The 21,476-nt window shown below is 45.6% G+C and overlaps 1 protein-coding gene across 1 annotated transcript; it reads right to left on the bottom strand.

Moving 5' to 3' along the window:
* Nucleotides 1-12,877: 12,877 nt before the first annotated feature.
* Nucleotides 12,878-13,918, bottom strand: LOC123108132 (desmethyl-deoxy-podophyllotoxin synthase). Its single transcript, XM_044529976.1, has one exon. It carries the CDS (start codon nt 13,903-13,905, stop codon nt 12,916-12,918), a length of 990 nt encoding a protein of 329 aa, XP_044385911.1. The 5' UTR covers nt 13,906-13,918; the 3' UTR covers nt 12,878-12,915.
* Nucleotides 13,919-21,476: the final 7,558 nt, after the last annotated feature.

Here is a 21,476-nt window from a genome sequence, read left to right as displayed (position 1 = left end):
AAGGAAGACCTCCAAGAGATCCATACCAGTCACCCCGTCACGAATGAGCTGGACCACTCGGTTGACCAACACCTTCACGTGCGCCTTCTCCTCCGGGAGCACCTTCAAAGGGGAGGGTTTTTTCACTCGGTCCATGGTAAACAGAGGGAGGCCAGTTGATTGCCCTGGCGTTGACTGGTCTTTGCAGTAGAACCAAGTCGACTGCCATCTGCGAACTGAATCGGGAAGAATCATGGCCAGAAAGGAGCTTTTTCCCATCGTCTGGATGCCAAGACCCCCACACATCTGGATCACTTGGGTCCTCTCGTCACTCGGATTAGCCTTTTTCACTGTCTGGGAGCGACAAGTGAAAATATGCTTGAAAAGACCCCAGTGAGGTCGACAACCCAAGAAGTTCTCACACAAGGAAATGAACGCGGCAAGATAAACGATTGAGTTGGGGGTAAAATGGTGGAGTTGAGCCCCAAAGAAGTTCAGAAACCCTCGGAAGAAAGGATGAGGAGGCAAGGAAAACCCACGGTCGATGTGGGTGGCAAGAAGAACGCGCTCACCCTCCCGGGGTTGCGGCTCGGATTCCTTCCCCGGAAGCCGCGCCGAGTCGTAGGGGATCAGCCCTCCCTCGGCCAAGTCATCGAGGTCTTCTTGGGAGATCCTCGAGTGGATCCAGTCGCCCTGGATCCAACCCTTCGGCAGGCCAGTCCGCGGGGAAGATCCGCCCCGGCTCGTCGCCTTCCCCTTTGACCTCGTCGTCACCTTCTTTTCCCGCTCCAGAGCCGCTGTCTTCTCCTTCACCATTGTCGCCGATGAGACGCGTGTGGCGCGGTGGCACTGGAGCGAGAGTGAGCGCAGAGAAGAGGCGTGAGGAGGAGAAGAGATAATGGGGCGCACTGTTCGGGAGACTCCGGTCCAACGCCTTATATGAGGCCGCTTCCGAGTAGCTGACAGGTAGGTCCAGATGGCTCTGTCAAAACCTGTAACGACCGCACGAGCGATACGTGGCGAAAAAGGTGGCGTGGGGATCGAGGCGGCTCCACTCTATCTTGTCCGATTACCACGGCCTCCCCCATCCCGCGCGCTTCCCAAAATTCGGATCCCACTAAATCCGCGGGCAGCAAATAACTTGTCAGACCAAAGATCTCCTCCGCACCGTCACTCGGAGCCTTACAAGTAAAGAAACTCACTCGGCGAAGAATTAAGAATGGATCAAGGCGACTGAAAAGGGAGTTGCTGTCATCACTCAGGTCCGTTGATCCGAAACAAGATATGCTCACGGCATAGAAAACGAGTCGGAGAAGTCCTCAACTCCTTCCCCACTCAAACCTCGATCCATTCGGGGGCTAATGATGAAGCTATGTACCTAGGGTAGGGTCACGGACCTGTCCTAACTGCCCTACCCAAGGACACCTCTAGAATAAATCACCTTTCAATCGACTTGGAGGTGTTCCACTCGACAGACTCGAAGACATTCGACCAAGAAGCAATTACTTGACCAAGATCCAACCACTCGACGGCCAGGAGACCTAAAGTCACTCCGCACGCTAACGGTCAGTCAATAAGTAGCTTTTATGGTCATCATAGCACTTTATTACTAGCATTATCAGTAATGCCCTACCTTAATGTACATTGAACCCTTCGTAACGTGGGCTGGCCGGGGTCCTGGCACACTCTATATAAGCCACCCCCTCCTCCGAGACAGGGGTTCGCACCTCTGTAACTCATACACACATAATCCAGTCGACCGCCTCCGGGCTCCGAGATGTAGGGCTTTTACTTCTTCCGAGAAGGGCCTGAACTCGTAAACCTTGCGTCCTTACAACCTCTCCATAGCTAAGACCTCGCCTCTCCATACTTACCCCCTACATCACTGTCAGAGTTAGAACCACGACAGTTGCACCCCTCCCCATGGGCTGGTCCGAATTGGACTAGGGAGGAGGGCACCCCCTTCCTTCTCCTTTTCCCTTCCCTTTCCTCCCCTCCTACTCCTACTACTTGGAAGGGCTCCTAGTTCTACTAGGAAAGGGGAATCCTACTCCCGGTGGGAGTAGGACCCCCCTAGGGCGCGCCATAGAGTGGGCCGGCCCTTCCCCTCCTCCACTCCTTTATATATGGGAGCAGGGGGCACCCTAAAGACACAACAATTGATCTCTTGATCTCTTAGCCGTGTGCGGTGCCCCCTCCACCATAATCCACCTCGATCATATCATAGTTCTGCTTAGGCGAAGCCCTGCGTCGGTAGAACATCATCATCGTCACCACGTCGTCGTGCTGACGAAACTCTTCCTCAACACTCGGCTGGATCGGAGTTCGAGGGACGTTATCGAGTTGAACGTGTGCAGAACTCGGAGGTGCCGTGCGTTCGGTACTTGATTGGTCGGATCGTGAAGACGTACGACTACATCAACCGCGTTGTGCTAACGCTTCCGCTTTCGGTCTATGAGGGTACGTAGACAACACTCTCCCCTCTCGTTGCTATGCATCACCATGGTCTTGCATGTGCGTAGGGAAATTTTTGAAATTACTACGTTCCCCAACACAATATGTCATCCACATATAATATCAGAAATGCTAGAGAGCTCCCACTCACACTATCAAAGCGTTTATTCCAACTCCGAGAGGCTTGCACCAGTCCATAAATGGATCGCTGGAGCTTGCATACTTTGTTAGTTCCCTTTGGATCGACAAAACCTTCCGGTTGTATCATATACAACTCTTCTTCTAGAAATCCATTCAGGAATGCAGTTTTTACATCCATTTGCCAAATTTCATAATCATAAAATGCGGCAATTGCTAACATGATTCGGACAGACTTAAGCATCGCTACGGGTGAGAAGGTCTCATCGTAGTCAATCCCTTGAACTTGTCGAAACCCTTTCGCAACAACTCGAGCTTTGTAGACAGTAACATCACCGTCAGCGTCAGTCTTCTTCTTGAAGATCCAGTTATTCTCAATTGCTTGCCAATCATTGGGCAAGTCAACCAAAGTCCACATTTTGTTCTCATACATGGATCCCATCTCAGATTTCATGGCTTCAAGCCATCTTGCAGAATCTGGGCTCACCATCGCTTCTTCATAGTTCGTAGGTTCATTATGATCCAGTAGCATGACTTCCAGAATAGGATTACCGTACCACTCTGGCACGGATCTTACTCTGGTTGATCTACGAGGTTCAGTAATAACTTGATCTGAAGTTTCATGATCATCATCATTAACTTCCTCACTAATTGCTATAGTCGTCACAGGAACCAGTTTCTGTGATGAGCTACTTTCCAATAAGGGAGCAGGTACGGTTACCTCATCAAGTTCTACTTTCCTCCCACTCACTTCTTTCGAGAGAAACTCCTTCTCTAGAAAGGATCCATTCTTAGCAACGAATGTCTTGCCTTCGGATCTGTGATAGAAGGTGTACCCAACAATTTCCTTTGGGTATCCTATGAAGACACATTTCTCCGATTTGGGTTCGAGCTTATCAGGTTGAAGATTTTTCATATAAGAATCGCAGCCCCAAACTTTAAGAAACGACAACTTTGGTTTCTTGCCAAACCATAGTTCATAAGGCGTCGTCTCAACGGATTTCGATGGTGCCCTATTTAACGTGAATGCGGCTGCCTCTAAAGCATAACCCCAAAATGATAGCGGTAAATCAGTAAGAGACATCATAGATCGCACCATATCTATGAAAGTACGATTACGATGTTCAGACACACCATTATGCTGTGGTGTTCCGGGTGGCGTGAGTTGCGAAACTATTCCGCATTGTTTCAAATGTAGACCAAACTCGTAACTCAAATATTCTCCTCCACGATCAGATCGTAGAAACTTTATTTTCTTGTTACGATGATTTTCAACTTCACTATGAAATTCTTTGAACTTTTCAAATGTTTCAGACTTATGTTTCATTAAGTAGATATACCCATATCTGCTTAAATCATCTGTGAAGGTGAGAAAATAACGATATCCTCCATGAGCCTCAATATTCATCGGACCACATACATCTGTATGTATGATTTCCAACAAATCCGTTGCTCTCTCCATAGTACCGGAGAACGGCGTTTTGGTCATCTTGCCCATGAGGCACGGTTCGCAAGTACCAAGTGATTCATAATCAAGTGATTCCAAAAGTCCATCAGTATGGAGTTTCTTCATGCGCTTTACACCGATATGACCTAAACGGCAGTGCCACAAATAAGTTGCACTATCATTATCAACTCTGCATCTTTTGGCTTCAACATTATGAATGTGTGTATCACTACTATCGAGATTCATAAAAAAATAGACCATTCTTCAAGGGTGCATGACCATAAAAGATATTACTCATATAAATAGAACAACCATTATTCTCTGATTTAAATGAATAACCATCTCGCATCAAAGAAGATCCAGATATAATGTTCATGTTCAACGCTGGCACCAAATAACAATTATTTAGGTCTAAAACTAATCCCAAAGGTAGATGTAGAGGTAGCATGCCGACCGCGATCACATCGACTTTGGAACCATTTCCCATGCGCATCGTCACCTCGTCCTTTGCCAGTGTTCGCTTAATCCGTAGTCCCTGTTTCGAGTTGCAAATGTTAGCAACAGAACCAGTATCAAATACCCAGGTGCTACTACGAGCTCTAGTAAGGTACACATCAATAACATGTATATCACATATACCTTTGTTCACCTTGCCATCCTTCTTATCCGCCAAATACTTGGGGCAGTTCCGCTTCCAGTGTCCGGTCTGCTTGCAGTAGAAGCACTCAGTTTCAGGCTTAGGTCCAGATTTGGGTTTCTTCTACTGAGCAGTAACTTGCTTCCCGTTCTTCTTTAAGTTCCCCTTCTTCTTCCCTTTGCCCTTTTTCTTGAAACTGGCGGTCTTGTTGACCATCAACACTTGATGCTCCTTCTTGATTTCTACCTCCACAGCCTTTAGCATTGCTAAGAGCTCGGGAATTGTCTTATCCATCCCTTGCATGTTATAGTTCATCATGAAGCTCTTGTAGCTTGGTGGCAGTGATTGAAGAACTCTGTCAATGACACTATCAACAGGAAGATTAACTCCCAGTTGAGTCAAGTGATTATGATACCCAGACATTTTGAGTATATGTTCACTGACAGAACTATTCTCCTCCATCTTGCAGCTATAGAACTTATTGGAGACTTCATATCTCTCAATCCGGGCATTTGCTTGAAATATTAACTTCAACTCCTGGAACATCTCATATGCTCCATGACGTTCAAAACGTCGTTGAAGTCCCGGTTCTGAGCCATAAAGCATGGCACACTGAACTATCGAGTAGTCATCAGCTTTGCTCTGCCAGACGTTCATAACATCTGGTGTTGCTCCTACAGCAGGCCTGGCACCCAGCGGTGCTTTCAGGACGTAATTCTTCTGTGCAGCAATGAGGATAATCCTCAAGTTACGGACCCAGTCTGTGTAATTGCTACCATCATCTTTCAACTTTGCTTTCTCAAGGAACGCATTAAAATTCAACGGAACAACAGCACGGGCCATCTATCTACAATCAAACATAGACAAGCAAGATACTATCAGGTACTAAGTTCATGATAAATTTAAGTTCAATTAATCATATTACTTAAGAACTCCCACTTAGAAAGACATCCCTCTAATCTTCTAAGTGATCACGTGATCCAAATCAACTAAACCATAACCGATCATCACATGAAATGGAGTAGCTTTCAATGGTGAACATCAATATGTTGATCATATCTACTATATGATTCACGCTCGACCTTTCGGTCTTAGTGTTCCGAGGCCATATCTGCATATGCTAGGCTCGTCAAGTTTAACCTGAGTATTCTGCGTGTGCAAAACTGGCTTGCATCCGTTGTAGATGGACGTAGAGCTTATCACACCCGATCATCACGTGGTGTCTGGGCACGACGAACTTTGGCAACGGTGCATACTTAGGGTGAACACTTTTATCTTGAAATTTAGTGAGATATAATCTTATAATGCTATCGTCAATCAAAGCAAGATAAGATGCATAAAAGATAAACATCACATGCAATCAATATAAGTGATGTGATATGGCCATCATCATCTTGTGCTTGTGATCTCCATCTCCGAAGCACCTTCATGATCACCATTGTCACCGGCGCGACACCTTGATCTCCATCGCAGCATCGTTGTCGTCTCGCCAATCTTATGCTTCCACGACTATCGCTACCGCTTAGTGATAAAGTAAAGCATTACAGGGCGATTGCATTGCATACAATAAAGTGACAACCATATGGCTCCTGCTAGTTGCCGATAAGTCGGTTACAAAACATGATCATCTCATACAATAAAATTTAGCATCATGTCTTGACCATATCGCATCACAACATGCCCTGCAAAAACAAGTTAGACGTCCTCTACTTTATTGTTGCAAGTTTTATGTGGCTGCTACGGGCTTAGCAACAACCGTTCTTACCTACGCATCAAAACCACAACGATAGTTTGTCAAGTTGATGCTGTTTTAACCTTCGCAAGGACCGGGCTTAGCCACACTTGGTTCAACTAAAGTTGGAGGAACTGACACCCGCCAGCCACCTGTGTGCAAAACACGTCGGTAGAACCAGTCTCGTGTAAGCGTACGCGTAATGTCGGTCCGGGCCGCTTCATCCAACAATACTGCCAAACCAAAGTATGACATGTTGGTAAGCAGTATGACTTATATCGCCCACAACTCACTTGTGTTCTACTCGTGCATATAACATCAATGCATAAAACAAGGCTCTGATACCACTGTTGGGAAACGTAGTAATTTCAAAAAAATTCCTACGCACACGCAAGATCATGGTGATGCATAGCAACTAGAGGGGAGAGTGCTGTCTACGTACCCTCATAGACCGAAAGTGGAAGCGTTAGCACACCGCGGTTGATGTAGTCGTACATCTTCATGATCTGACCGATCCAAGTACCGAACGCATGGCACCTCCGAGTTCAGCACACGTTCAGCTCGATGATATCCCGCGAACTCCAATCCAGTAGAGCTTCACGGGAGAGTTCCGTCAGCACGACGGCATGGTGACGATGATGATGTTTTACCGACGCAGGGCTTCGCCTAAGCACCGCTACGATATGATCGAGGTGGATTATGGTGGAAGGGGGACACCGCACACGGCTAAGAGGTCAAGAGATCAATTGTTGTGTCTATGAGGTGCCCCCTGGCCACGTATATAAAGGAGTGGAGGAGGAGGGGGCCGGCCAAGAGGAGGAGGCGCGCCCAAGGGGGGGGGGGCAATCCTACTCCAAGTAGGTTTTGCCCCCCTTTCCTATTCCAACTAGGAGAAGGGGGAAGGAGGAGGTGGAGAGAAGGAAGGAGAAGGGGGGCCGTGCCCCCTTCCCTTTCCCAATTCGGATTGGGGCAAGGGGGCCGCGCGCCACCTCCTGCTGCCTCTCCTCTTCCACCACTTTGGGCCCATGAGGCCCAATAACCCCCCCGGGAGGGGGGGGTTCCGGTAACCCCTCGGTACTCCGGTATATATCCGATAACCCCCGGAACCATTCCGGTGTCCGAATATAGTCGTCCAATATATCAATCTTCATGTCTCGACCATTTCGAGACTCCACGTCATGTCCGTGATCACATCCAGGACTCCGAACAACCTTCGGTACATCAAAACTCATAAACTCATAATATAACCGGCATTGAAACGTTAAGCGTGCGGACCCTATGGGTTCGAGAACTATGTAGACATGACCGAGACATGTCTCCGGTCAATAACCAATAGCGGAACCTGGATGCTCATATTGGCTCCCACATATTCTACGAAGATCTTTATCGGTCAGACCGCATAACAAATACGTTGTTCCCTTTGTCATCGGTATGTTACTTGCCCGAGATTCAATCATCGGTATCTCAATACCTAGTTCAATCTCGTTACCGTCAAGTCCCTTTACTCGTTTCGTAATACATCATCCCGCAACTAACTCATTAGTTGCAATGCTTGCAAGGCTTAAGTGATGTGCATTACCGAGAGGGCCCAGAGATACCTCTCCGACAATCGGAGTGACAAATCCTAATCTCGAAATACGCCAACCCAACAAGTACCTTTGGAGACACCTGTGGAGCACCTTTATAATTACCCAGTTATGTTGTGACGTTTGGTAGCACACAAAGTGTTCCTCCGGTAAACGGGAGTTGCATAATCTCATAGTCATAGGAACATGTATAAGTTATGAAGAAAGCAATAGCAACAAACTAAACTATCAAGTGCTAAGCTAACAGAATGGGTCAAGTCAATCACATCATTCTCCTAATGATGTGATCCCGTTAATCAAATGACAACTCATGTCTATGGTTAGGAAACATAACCATCTTCGATCAACGAGCTAGTCAAGTAGAGGCATACTAGTGACCTCTGTTTGTCTATGTATTCACACATGTATTATGTTTCCGGTTAATACAATTCTAGCATGAATAATAAATATTTATCATGATATAAGGAAATAAATAATAACTTTATTATTGCCTCTAGGGCATATTTCCTTCACTAACATATTACTGAAGCTGCAACAAACATATTGCAGACGAGTGTTGGTGAAGTGGAAGGCACAAGCCTGGTGTGGGTGGTTGATGGTGATGTGGATACCACTGAGGCATTCCTGTGTAGCGCCTGACTGATGGGATCGGTGTAGGATGGTGCCTTTTTGGAGGTTGTCTGCATGGTGACGGTCATGGCATCTATATTGGTGGTAGTTGTAGCTAGGTGGCGGTGTGAGCTCTAGTGCAGGTGGGATCAGCAATGCGAAAAGTGAAGTAGAGGAGGTTGTGAGGCAATGGGTTGTCTCGATGGCCATGGAAGAATAAAAGTTGCAGTTACGGTGGAGGGCGTCGCTCGGGTGCATTTGGTGCTAGGGTTAGGGCTAGGGGAGGAGTCTGGAAGAGAGGAAGGTGGGTGTACTGGAACAAGATCAAATCTTGGTAGAAGAAATCTGAGGTGGGAGACTCATCAGTATGGGAATAAAAGCAGACATGGGAGGGAGGTGGAACCTAAAAGAGTGCAGACGAAGAGGTAGGAAGAAACATTTGACGTAAGATGGAAACTTGGTATAAAAATTGAGGTAGTAGAGATTTGAGAGGTTCCTTACTTGCGTGTTTGAAAGTAGATTTGTTAACCTTGTCTAGCCGAGGTGGTCTGAGTCAGAAAATCCTATATGGCGCACCTGAACTGCTCCATCGATGGGTCAGAAAGTAGGTGTGACTTGTTTTTCTCTCCTTTTCTTCCCTGTGTCCTTCTGTTTTTTTTCTGTGTGTCTATTTACTTTTTTATTTGGCAATTTTTTTGTTTCCATTTATATTAGTTTGTATAAATGCTTTTTAAAATTGCACAAACATACATTCTAACACACTTGAAAAACTATTCTCAAAGGGATGAACTTGTTTGACATATATAAATTTTTCTGTATGTAGTGAATGTTTTGTACATACTAGAGGGTTAGATTTGCTTCCAAATATAAGCAAAATTGTTTTCAGATACATAATTTTTACATCTTGTATATAAATCATATCCATGATTTAAACTGATACTCAAAGCTTTTAAATGTTTTTCAGGTTACCTCTTTTATTGAAGAAAAAAATATACACACTAATGGGCTATACTGTGATCAGCTCCTTATCATGTTCCTCGAGGCCACCGCAGGTGTGTTTGTAGCAGGGGAGATCTCTATAAGGCGCTCGATGCGTTGTCCCATTGACCAAACGCATAAGGTCAAGCGCATTGGGCTGGCCCATTTAGCTTTTCTCAGTCCTTTTGGTTTTGGGAACCTTCTAACTGGTTCCTTCCGGCTTTTCCTGTTTGTGAAACCAAAAGGTTTTGTGAACCAGGTTTTTACCCTGCTTTTCTGTTTATTTTATATTATATTTTTTATGATTTTTATTATTTCTTGGTTTACTTTTTAATTTTTCCCCTATTTTTTATTTTCCATAGTTTTTAAATTTTAGTAAATATAAATTAAAAGTTGTTAACATTTTACAAAATATGCTCGTCTTTTCCAAAAAAAAATCAAAACTTTGTGCATATTTCCAAATTAATTCCGCAAAAAAAAGTACAGAATTTTGAAGAATTATCATAACTTTTAAAAACTTAGAAACTTAAAAACCTCTAAACATTTCAATTTTTTGTTCCTTTTTCAAAATGTCGATTTTAAAAAAATGACTTCACGTTTTGAAAACAATGTTCTTTTTTTCCAAAATAACGATCTTTCAGAAAAATTCCATATTTTTATAAAAATATTCGGAATTTCAGAATTTTTCTGAATTTCTGAAAAATTATTTTATTTTTCCAACAATCAACCCTCTGTTTGTTTTTGTGTTTTTGAGTTTGAGAACATTTTGTGGAAGTCGAGAACATTTGTTGAATTCAAGATTTCCTTCTTGAGATTTAGAATATTTTTCTTAATTTTAGAACATTTTTTATTTCATATTTTTGTGAATAGTTTTTCGAAAAGGTTTTTGGAATTGTGTTTTTTTATTTTAATGAACAATTTCAAAATTAAAGAACATTTTTTTGTTTTCTGAACGATTTTAAAGTTCTTGAACATTATTTCATTTTTCGAACAATTTTTCACGTTGAATATGTTTTTCATGTATCAAAATAATTTCGCAAGCGGATTTTTTAAGACCACCAAATTTGATTTTTGCATCAGAGCTGTGTATTGTTTATTTGCTACCGAAGGAAGCCTTGCCTACAACCTCTTCCTTACTGGTCGGCCAACTGGTGTGGACCGAATTTAGGAACCTTCCACCGAGTTTGTAAAGGTTCCGCCCGATTTTCTATCTGTATTGTTTTTCAATGGTTTTCTTTTTTTCTCTAATTTCCACTTTTCTTTTTCCGTTTTGTTGTTACTTTTTTTATTTTTTGCAATGCACTTTATTTTTTTTCAAATACATGTCAAACAATATTTAGATACATGTAAAACATTTTTTAGATGCATGTCAATTTAAGAAAAAAAACAATCACGTTGAACATTTTCCGAACACAAGTTGAACATTTTCTGAACACATGTCGAATATTTTTCAAAAATATCACGACCATGCGATATTTTTAGAAATATCATGATCATATTTGCCAAATACACACTGAATATCTTTTATACACACGCTGAACATTTTCAAAATTATAAAAAAAATATATCTTCTAATTTTCTCTCCATATATTTTCAAAAGGACACTGCTAATTAATCACCTTATGTGGTCTTTTCTCACGTGATGGATGCATATTCCCCATGTTCGTCCCTAGTGCATTAATTTTTTGTTTTCAGAATTATAAAAAAAAATTAAACCGCGTGTCGAAATTCAGATCCTTTTTATTGTTAAAACCCTTGTGACGTGCTCTTCAAAAGTAGATGTTTCGACGAATTAGTCTTTCTGCCAACTAAACATCAATATGTGTGCAACTAGACTACATTGTCGCGCCAACTGAGCATATGTGTGTGCCAATAGTCCTGCAAACTAAACATCAATGTGTGTGCAAACTAGACTACATTGCGGTGCCAACTGAGTATATGCGTGTGCCAATAGTCCTGCCAACTAAACATCAATGTGTGTGCAACAAGACTAAATTACAAGCCAACTGAGCATATGTGTGTGCAACTAGTCTTCTCTGCCAACTAAACATCAATGTGTGTGTAACTAGGCTACATTATAAGCCAACTAAACATTAATGTGTGTGCAACTAGACTACATTACAAGCCAACTGAGCATATGTGTGTGCAACTAGTCTTCACTGTCAACTAAGCATCAATGTGTGTGCAAGTAGACTACATTATAAGCCAACTGAGAATGTATGTGCAACTAGTATTTTCTGCCAACTAAACATCAATGTGTGTGCAACTAGACTATATTACAAGCCAACTAAATATTAATGTGTGTGCAACTGGACTAGGTTACAAACCAACTGAGCATATATGTGTTCAACTAGTCTTCTCTGCCAACTAAACATCAACATATGTACAACTAGACTACATTACAAGCCAACTAAACATCACTGCATGGATTCGGTTAGCTTGTAATTAGCCAGCAGATTAAACCATGAGGTCATGTCTCGATGTATACATAACTTGCAAGCTAAGCTACACTTCTTCCTACCTACACGTATGCATGCATGGTCGGCCGGCTTAATTCCATCCAACAATCTCTTCCTCACTTCTCTCCTCACAAACCAAGTCTTAAAATCTAACTAAACCACTTCATCCATCACCATGGCAACACCTACGTGCATATACACAACGAACCATGCCACCAACCTTCCCATCTCACCTCTCTCTCTCTCTCTCTCTCTCTCTCAAGTCTCAGCACAGAGAGCCACTGTCAATCAATCACAGAAACACGACTATTTCTATCACGATTCCTTGCCTGCGCCTCCTCATGGCAGCTGCCAGCGGCACAAAGCAGCAGCAGCATCCGCACCCAGCTCCACCACTGGGGGCGGCGGTGGTGTACGGTGTACCCCAAATTCAAGTTGACAGAGAAGGCCGGCCGCCGATCTGCGCTTCTTCCCGTGTTACACCTAGGAGCACCAGCACAACAGCCCGCTATGTGTCGGGCTGTCCGGTCGATCAGGGCGGCGGGGTGTCCTGAGTGTTCGACCAGAGGCGGTGGCGCGGCCAACCTTGACCAAAGGCGACCTACGGTGATGACCTGCAGCAGCGGAAGATGCAGAGGACCAGCGGCAGGAACAGCTAGGCAGAAGGTGCGCCGACGGCTGCCATGGCCGCGCGCGGGAGAGAGAGGGGTGAGGGAGTGGCGGCTAGCTAGGGGAAACCGGGGGTGGGTTGGTCCTTCGGGTAGTGGTGGGCCTTGTCATCCACGTGCAACGAGCGAGATCGAGCGGTCAGAACGCGGCCGCTCGTTCTGTCCATATAGCGCGCGGCCACTTTTTAGATTTTAGAAACAAACAATAGTACTTATTAGATACTGTAGTTAGATAACCACGCCTATTATTCCTTGTGTCATGGGCTCATGGCATAGGAGTATAGGAAATTGAGAGAAAAGGAATGGAATAATCGGCATACTCACAAAGATGACCACGCCAATTATTTCCGCGGTTAAAGGGAATGTCAACGAGTCCTCTTCCTGCAACCTGAGCAGCACGTCTAGCAGGTCCTCGTCGTCGGTGCTACGGGGACCGTCGGCTGCACGCCTCGCCCTGCGGTCGTCGATGATGTTGTCGATGATGCGCTGGATCCGGCCACAACTCCTCCTCAGCCGGCGCTCGCCAGTGCCCAGCCACCGCACGAGCTTTGACGACGGGAAGAGGTCAGCGAGGATGAAGCCCCCCAGCAGCGTCATGACCTCGTCGAGCTCGCGGAGATACTCTCCCTGTTGCGCGCACTTCCCACCGAACGCGGCCCTAGCGACGATGTCGTTCGCCAGCACCGGCAACTTCTCACTGAGGTTCACGGTGCCACCCGCGGGCGAGGCGGCCAGGGAGCGGACGAGGCCGGCCATCTCCTCGGCCCTAATGGACGCCATGCGCCTCACCTGCGCGGCGCTAAGAAGCTCCACGACGCAGACCTTCCGCATCTGCCGCCAACGGTCGCTGTAGGGGGCCAGCATGATCCCCTTCCCGCCGCAGCCGGCGATGTCCAGCGCGACGCCGCTTCCCCGGTCCGCGAAGGTAGGGTCGTTGGTCTTCATGACCAGCGCCGCCGCCTCGGCGCTGGAGACCACCACGGTGGGGACCTCGCCGAACTTGAGGTACATGAGCGGGCCGTGCCGGCGAGACAGCTCCGACAGGGCTCGGTGCGGGAGGTGGCCGACGAGGTGGTGGAGGCTGCCGATGATCGGAAGGGTCCATGGTCCGGGGGGCAACCTCTTCTTGGTCTTGGACTTGTCATGGGAAGAGCTAAGAAACCAAAGGACTAGCACCGTGGCTACGATAAATAAGCACAAACTTAAGAAAATCTCCATGGCGCACCGTGTTTTAGCTGCTGGCTTTGAGGCTAACAACCAACTTTATAGCATACCGCATACATCCAACCCAACTAGTAGTAGACTAGCTAATTGGAAGTAATTCGGCGTCAACGGATGCTTGGGCTTCCTGATCGTGAAAACAAATATACTGCATAACGTGTTTGTTTTTTGCAAGAAACATAACGTGTTAATACGAACTTCCGTTCAATAGGTATATACTCTCTTCATTACTAAGTCGAGACATTGACGTCCTTATATTTTATTTTGACCCTCTCCATTAATCTCAATGTCAATGATACATGAATGGGTCGCAACAAGTCCTTCACTTGTTGGTGTAAGTTGCAAATAAAGAAGCTGTGTTCAGCAATGGACAAATAATGATTTCACCAAACTTAGTTGCTTAGACTAGCCACAATGGGTAGTAACATAGAGTGGTAACATGCCCATGTTACTACACTATGTTACTACCTCTATAGTGGGGAGTAACATATGTGTGGTAACATGCAATACTTCATTTATTATGCTTTAGACTCATCTTGCCTTGATATGTATGATGTTACTCATACTAGTAGTAACTAGCTATGTTACTATATGCCTCTTTTTTTCATTTATTACTTGCCACATCATCTATTTTATCTAGATATGTGTGATGTTATTACCTATGTTACTCCCACTGTGGGTAGTTTTAAGCAAATGGAAGGGGCTTGTTTAAGTAGATTTATTCAACTAGCAAAGTGGCCTGTGCATGTCATCTTTTTGTTGTATTAATTAATAACTACATTTCATCCAGCTTGCATCAACATACAAAAATTCCATTGTTTTGCCTTCCTTCCTTATTTTCACTTCTATTTTCCACTCTCATTCTCTTTGTTTCCTCTTTTTTTTTTACTGTTCTTGTTTCTCTAGAAAGTATGTAAATGTAGTTGTGCATGGTCGATGAATATACAACGCACATGTGAATGGACATGCAATAAAAGTTGTGCACAACAGGTGGACATGTAGTTGGACACATTCGGCATGCGTACAACTGCAGATGCGCACCAGTGGGCAGGTGTGCAACTGTGTTGCACCCGGTTGTTGGACATGCAGAGTTGCACACGGCCAGTTAACATGAGTTGCAAACAGCCGGCTGGCGTGCAACTACTGTTGTGTGCATTTAAGTGAGTGTGCAACTGCAATTATACCTCGATCGGATGGGTGTGCAAGTATGGTTACACGTTGTGTGAAGAATGACAGATTGATCATCGTGTAAAGACAACACAGTAGGAGCTTCTCTCCTTTCTTCTAATAAAAAGAAGAGGTGCAAACGACACTCCTGTTCCCGACCTTAGCCACCGCCGCTAAAGTCTCTTCCATGTCGTTGCCTTGGTCCCCGCTCCTTTTTCACGTCCGGTGGCCTCATCGTCTCAAGAGGAGTGGAGATCCGTCCGTTTCATTTTTCTTTTCCTTAGATTCTGTTTTTTTGGCGGCATCAAACAAGGTGTTTGCGATGATTGCGTGTTGTTGACAAAGGGCATTGTGAGAGTTTGTGTACTAAATCTGTTGACAAAGAGAAATTGGTTGGATATTAATGAGGCGACTTCGATCTCTGACATAAGTAGTTGGTGTATATAACAGGAGATGGTGAACTAAAGTTTATGCAAAGCACAGGACCAAGCCTATTTATGGTGTGTATATATAAGGGCATCTTTAACGGCAATCCGTAAAAAACCTCCTGCATTCGTGCACGGATAGAGGGGACCAGTCGCGGACACGGATGCGGGAGGCAACCATCCAACCATAGCCGCATACATCCGGCTTTTCGGATTTTCCCACCAGTCCACACGATCAAGTAGCCGCATGCAAAGTGCACAGAAGTTCAAATAGCCACATGCAGAACATGTTTAAATTTTAAAAAGTTCAAATATTTTACATCCAACATTGTTGTCTCCTTTCACCGCCCAGTGATGCTCAATCAGATCCTCCTTGAGCTGCTCATGAGTTGGCCGATGCATAATTTGTTGATGCATTTGAATAAACTCCCCAAATATGGCTGGATTCTGGTCCAGAAGTTGGATAGGATCACCCATGTTCTCAAATTCCAGAGCTGCGGCAGCATCGTCATCCTCATCCTCGACAATCATGTTGTGCATGATCACACAACATGTCATCAACCCCCACAAGGTCTTTGGATCCCATTGTTTTGCAGGTCCACGAACAACTGCAAAACATGCCTGAAGGACTTCAAATGCTCTCTCGACATCATTTCTAGATGCTTCTTGTCTTTGGGCAAAGTGAGCCTTTTTTTGGCCAACTAGGTTTGAGATGGTGCTGACAAAGGTAGCCCATGAAGGATAGATACCTTCAACCAGATAGTAACCCATGTTGTACTCGATCATATCCATTGACAGTATAGTGGCAAGGAGGAGCTTTTTCTTCAGTCAGCCTCGCAAACAACGGTGATCGTTGCAGCACATTGATACTATTGTGAGACCTGGACATACCAAAGAAAGCATGTCAAATCCAAAGATCATGTGATGCAACTGCTTCAAGAGTGATGGTGGGCTTCTTAACATGACTCTGATATTGCCCTTGTAAATCATTTGGGCAGTTCTTCCATTTCCAATGCATGCAGTCAACAGATCCAAGCAAACCTGGCCACCCTCTTGCTTTTGAGATTGCCAGAAGCCTCTCGGTGTCTGCCGCAGTTGGTTCTCTCAGGTACCGAGATCCGAACACCTCCACCATGGCAGTTGCAAACTTGAACATGGCATCTTCGCATGTGCTCTCAGATATTCGTAGGTACTCGTCCCACGAATCAGCGGTCGTGCCATATGCAAGCATCCGGAGTGCGGATGTGCACTTCTAGTAACCACAAAAGCCAATCGTTCCCACGACGTCCTACTTCAGGATGAAGTAGTCATCATAGGACCGGACATCATGGTACAAACGATCGAAGATGGTCTTGCGCATCCAAAAACGCCGGCGAAAATGTTCAGCGAAGAGTGCATCGGGGGCAAAGTAGTCAGCCATCGGAATCAAATGCCTGCGTGCCCTGTTGCGGTTGAGCATGCGATGACCTTTGATCGAGCCTTTGAAATTGAGAACATGCTCCTTCGCACGCTCCACGTCTTCAAGGACCGCCTGCATCATTGTCGTCTCATCAGAGTACTCCTCCTCGTCCGATGAGTCGTCGGAAGACTCAACATACTGCTCGTATATGTACTCCAAATTGGAATCCCTTGGTACAAACAAAAAGGGACAACTGTTTTCAGCTCCGACGATTCATCGAACAGTTGCCGGGCATGGTAGAGGATGGTACCCGGCGAGGCAGTCGGAGGACAGGGGGTTGATCGAAGACGGAGGAGAAGCGACGTGGAACCCTGCTGGATCGCCTGAGGTGACGAAGATGCAGATTTCCGGCAGGGGTGTGGCGTGGTGGCCGGACTGGTGGAGCAGCGGCGACGGCAAGAGATAAAGAAGGAAGGAGAGAAATGGGGGAGGATGGAGTCGCGGGGTCCGGGAAGGGTTTTGGGGGGTGTCGAATTCGTACGTTTCGCGTGTCTGGGCTCCCGCAGACCTCCTTCATTTTTGTCTCCGTTTGGCGGAGAAATCGCGTTCGAAACGTCTCGCGGACCGATATAGGGCTGCGTTGGATGGCTTCTATGGTCCGGACAGCGTGATCTAGACGGTTGCGGAAGGTTTACAGGTCTGCTTGGAGATGCCCTAGAAACCCTTGAATAAACACGGTGACGAAGTCCCGACGACGAGAGTTACAAATAGAGATGTTCATGCAATAAATCACGGTGCGCAAGTACAGATGTATCACATGTCTTTGAAGTCATCCAACTAGACTGCTCGTATGGCCGCTTTGTAAAGAATTACACAGGCATGCACCAAGAAAAACAAGACATCAATCAATTGCATCTGGCCGAGCGGACGTAGAGGTTGTTGCGCCGGTAGTTGGCGTAGACGAAGGAGACGTTGCCGTTCTGCCGGATGGAGTGGCCGTTGTTGAGGAGACAGACGCCGGAGCCGATGCGCCGGAGCAACTTGGGGTCGACGGGGACGAGGGAGCGGAAGTTGCCACACCGCAGGTGGGATCTTCGACATGGAGCAGGGCTTGCCGGTGCGCCCGTCGCCGTTGCACTGGTTCACCACCTCCACCCTGTACCTCGCCGAGAGGTCCCTCTGAGGCTCGCCGAGGCTCTGCCATATGACGAGATCCTTCCGGGCGTTGCACCGGCCGGCAGCGGCGGAAAGGGTCGCGGCCGCCACCAGGATGGCGGTGGCCATGAGCACGGCGATGGAGCAGGCCGTCGACGTCGTCATGCCGATGAGCTGTTCGTTAGCGCGCCGGCAGATCTAGAGTTCAGGAGGAGAAAGACCAGAGGTAGCAAACCATGCACGTACGATTGTTGGACTACGCGGTCCGGCTGGAATTATATATGCATGCATGGCAGACGTATCTCTGTTGAGTTTGAAAATAATAACCTGAAAAGAAAATTAATTTGGAATTGTGATCAACATTGTGGGATGCATCTTTGGATATATGGCAGCTTAAGGGCATCTTCAACACGGACCCTTAAACCTCCCGCGTACGTTCGGACCACGCGGTGTGACCGTGTTGTGCCATCCAAGATGGGCCTGTATCGGTTCGCTCGGTGGTTCGGAAACACTTTTTTCCGCAAACCTAAGACAAACTAGGGGGGCTTTGCGAGTGTCCGGACCACTGCCATGGCCGCGTCTAACTGCCCTGGCCCACCAAAAACTTGGGGGCAGGGTTCTCGAGAAAGTTCGACCAGGCAGCGGATGAGGTGTGGGGCGGCGGATGAGGTGTGGGGCAAGAGCGACAACGAGGAGGACATCGCTAGCTCCGCCCCGGCCGTGCCCCGCCGGCACACCTCCGCAGACGCCGGCAGCGAGGAAGAGTACTACATGGTAGTTTGCCACCGCTCGGGGTCCCAAGAAGGCCACCGCTCTTCCCCTCCCGTTGAAGCCAAGCTTGGTGGGCTAAACATCGTCGGCCGATTAGCCGTTTGGCGGCGACATGAGGGCAGGCAACTTCACTTTCCAGGGCTCCGGAGGCAGAGGTTACGGAAGGAGAGACGGAGAGCGCCGAGGCGAAAATGAAGAAAGCAAAGGCAATAGTCGGAGCTTCAGTTCTCGGGGCTTATGGCTGGACATGAGGACGGGCGCTGGCGGTCATTTAGATTATGTTTAGAGTAGGGTTTAATCCGTTTATATGAAAAATGTAATGAATTTCATCGGGCTTATATGAAAAATGCCCCAAATGTAATGAATTTCTTTTGGTTTATATGAAATCCCTCGTGTTTGCATGAATTTCATCCGGTTGGTTCAAATAGTGGTTAAGGTAGTACAAAGAATACTAGAAGTAAAAACACATCTAGGTATGTATACCATCTAGTGACGACTATATCACTGGAGCGAGCCGAAGGCGCGCCGCCGTCTACGCCCCTCATCGGAGCCTGGTAAACCTTATTATTGTAATAGACAGTTGGGAAGTCGTTGTGCTACATCCATATACGATCAGTGCATCAGAACAACTTCTATATTTAAATAATTAGCCCCTACTAACATATTTCTCTTAACATCCAAGTGTGCCACCTCATCAAACAACATGCATGACAAACACCACGACATGCAATCATGCATAGAAAAATGTTCATCTCAACATGCAAACATGCATGAGATATCTAATACCTATTCTACGACTATAATTAATCTAACACAATAAACATATGTATTTTGCAGTTTTAAGTTTCATATTATTACTCTGAATGTTTATCTTGCATACAATCAAATATCAATGAAATATATTGCAAAATATTCCTGCAACAATGTGTGAGGTGTCATCTAGTTAGTTATTAGTTATCTACTTATCTACTATATCTAAATAGAAGCACCTCACTACATGATTTCTCTTAACATGCAGGCTATCCACATCATCCTGCCATGTCATCAGTTCTCCACCCATCCCGCTGAACGTGAGACATGCAGCCTATCCATATTCACTAACGCGAGCATAATCTTCGGTAGACCCCGCGTGCAAGATGATTAGCAAAAGAAAATGTCCCGACTAGACTCTGCATGCAAACACAATCAATCACGTGCATTCAGTCGTTCCACGGATAGACATCAATGTATAATCGCAAAATATATCTTGCTAGCTATTAACACGGGATGTCAAAAGGGAAACTTCTTGGATTAATACACGGACGGTTCCTTCATCTCAGGAATAGATCTCCATCGATTCCTAACAAAATCTCGACCGGTTCTTCTCATCTTCCCAATATCATCTCTACCTCTCTCTCTCCTACTTTCCCGTGGCAGCGGGGTGCTACCTTTTGAGCACTGCGTTGGTTTTCCCCGAAGAGGAAAGGATGATACAGCAAAATAGCGTAAGTATTTCCCTCAGTTTTTGAGAACCAAGGTATCAATCCAGTAGGAGGCTACGCGCCAGTCCCTCATACCTGCACAAAACAAATAAATCCTCGCAACCAACGCGACAAGGGGTTGTCAATCCCTACACGGCCACTTACGAGAGTGAGATCTGATAGATATGATAAGATAATATTTTCGGTATTTTTATGATAAAGATGCAAAGTAAGGTAAAAGCAAAGTAAAAAACCAAAGGAAATAACTAAGTAGTAGGAGATTAATATGATGAAGATAGAACCGGGGGCCATAGGTTTCACTAGTGGCTTCTCTCGAGAGCATAAGTATTCTACGGTGGGTGAACAAATTACTGTTGAGCAATTGACAGAATTGAGCATAGTTATGAGAATATCTAGGCATGATCATGTATATAGGCATCATGTCCGAGACAAGTAGACCGACTCCTGCCTGCATCTACTACTATTACTCCACTCACCGACCGCCATCCAGCATGCATCTAGAGTATTAAGTTAATGAAAGCAGAGTAACGCCTTAGGCAAGATGACGTGATGTAGATGGATAAACTCATGCAATATGATGAAAACCCTATCTTGTTATTCTCGATGGCAACAATAAAATACGTGCCTTGCTGCCCCTACTGTCACTGGGAAAGGACACTGCAAGATTGAACCCAAAACTAAGCACTTCTCCCATTGCAAGAAAGATAAATCTAGTAGGCCAAACCAAACTGATAATTCGAAGAGACTTGCAAAGATAACCAATCATACATAAAAGGATTCAGAGAAGATTCAAATATTGTTCATAGATAGACTTGATCATAAACCCACAATTCATCTGTCTCAACAAACACACCGCAAAAATAAGATTACATCGAATAGTTCTCCACAAGAGAGGGGGAGAACGTTGTATTGAGATCCAAAAAGAGAGAAGAAGCCATCTAGCTACTAACTATGGACCCGTAGGTTTGAGGTGAACTACTCACACTTCATCGGAGGGGCTATGATGTTGATATAAAAGCCCTCCGTGATCGATGCCCCCTCCGACGGAGCTCCGAAACAGACCCCAAGATGGGATCTCATGGATACAGAAAGTTGCGGCGGTGGAATTAGGGTTTTGGCTCCGTATCTGATCGTTCGAGGATACGTAGGTATATATATATAGGAGGAAGG

Source organism: Triticum aestivum, chromosome 5A (assembly GCF_018294505.1).
Source record: "Triticum aestivum cultivar Chinese Spring chromosome 5A, IWGSC CS RefSeq v2.1, whole genome shotgun sequence".
Taxonomy (NCBI): Eukaryota; Viridiplantae; Streptophyta; class Magnoliopsida; order Poales; family Poaceae; genus Triticum; species Triticum aestivum.
This window is presented reverse-complemented; position numbering and strand designations above follow the sequence as displayed.

What these genes read in the sequence shown, in the direction of transcription:
- LOC123108132 (XM_044529976.1), bottom strand. Translation starts at nt 13,905, where the DNA reads ATGGAGATTTTCTTAAGTTTGTGCTTATTTATCGTAGCCACGGTGCTA.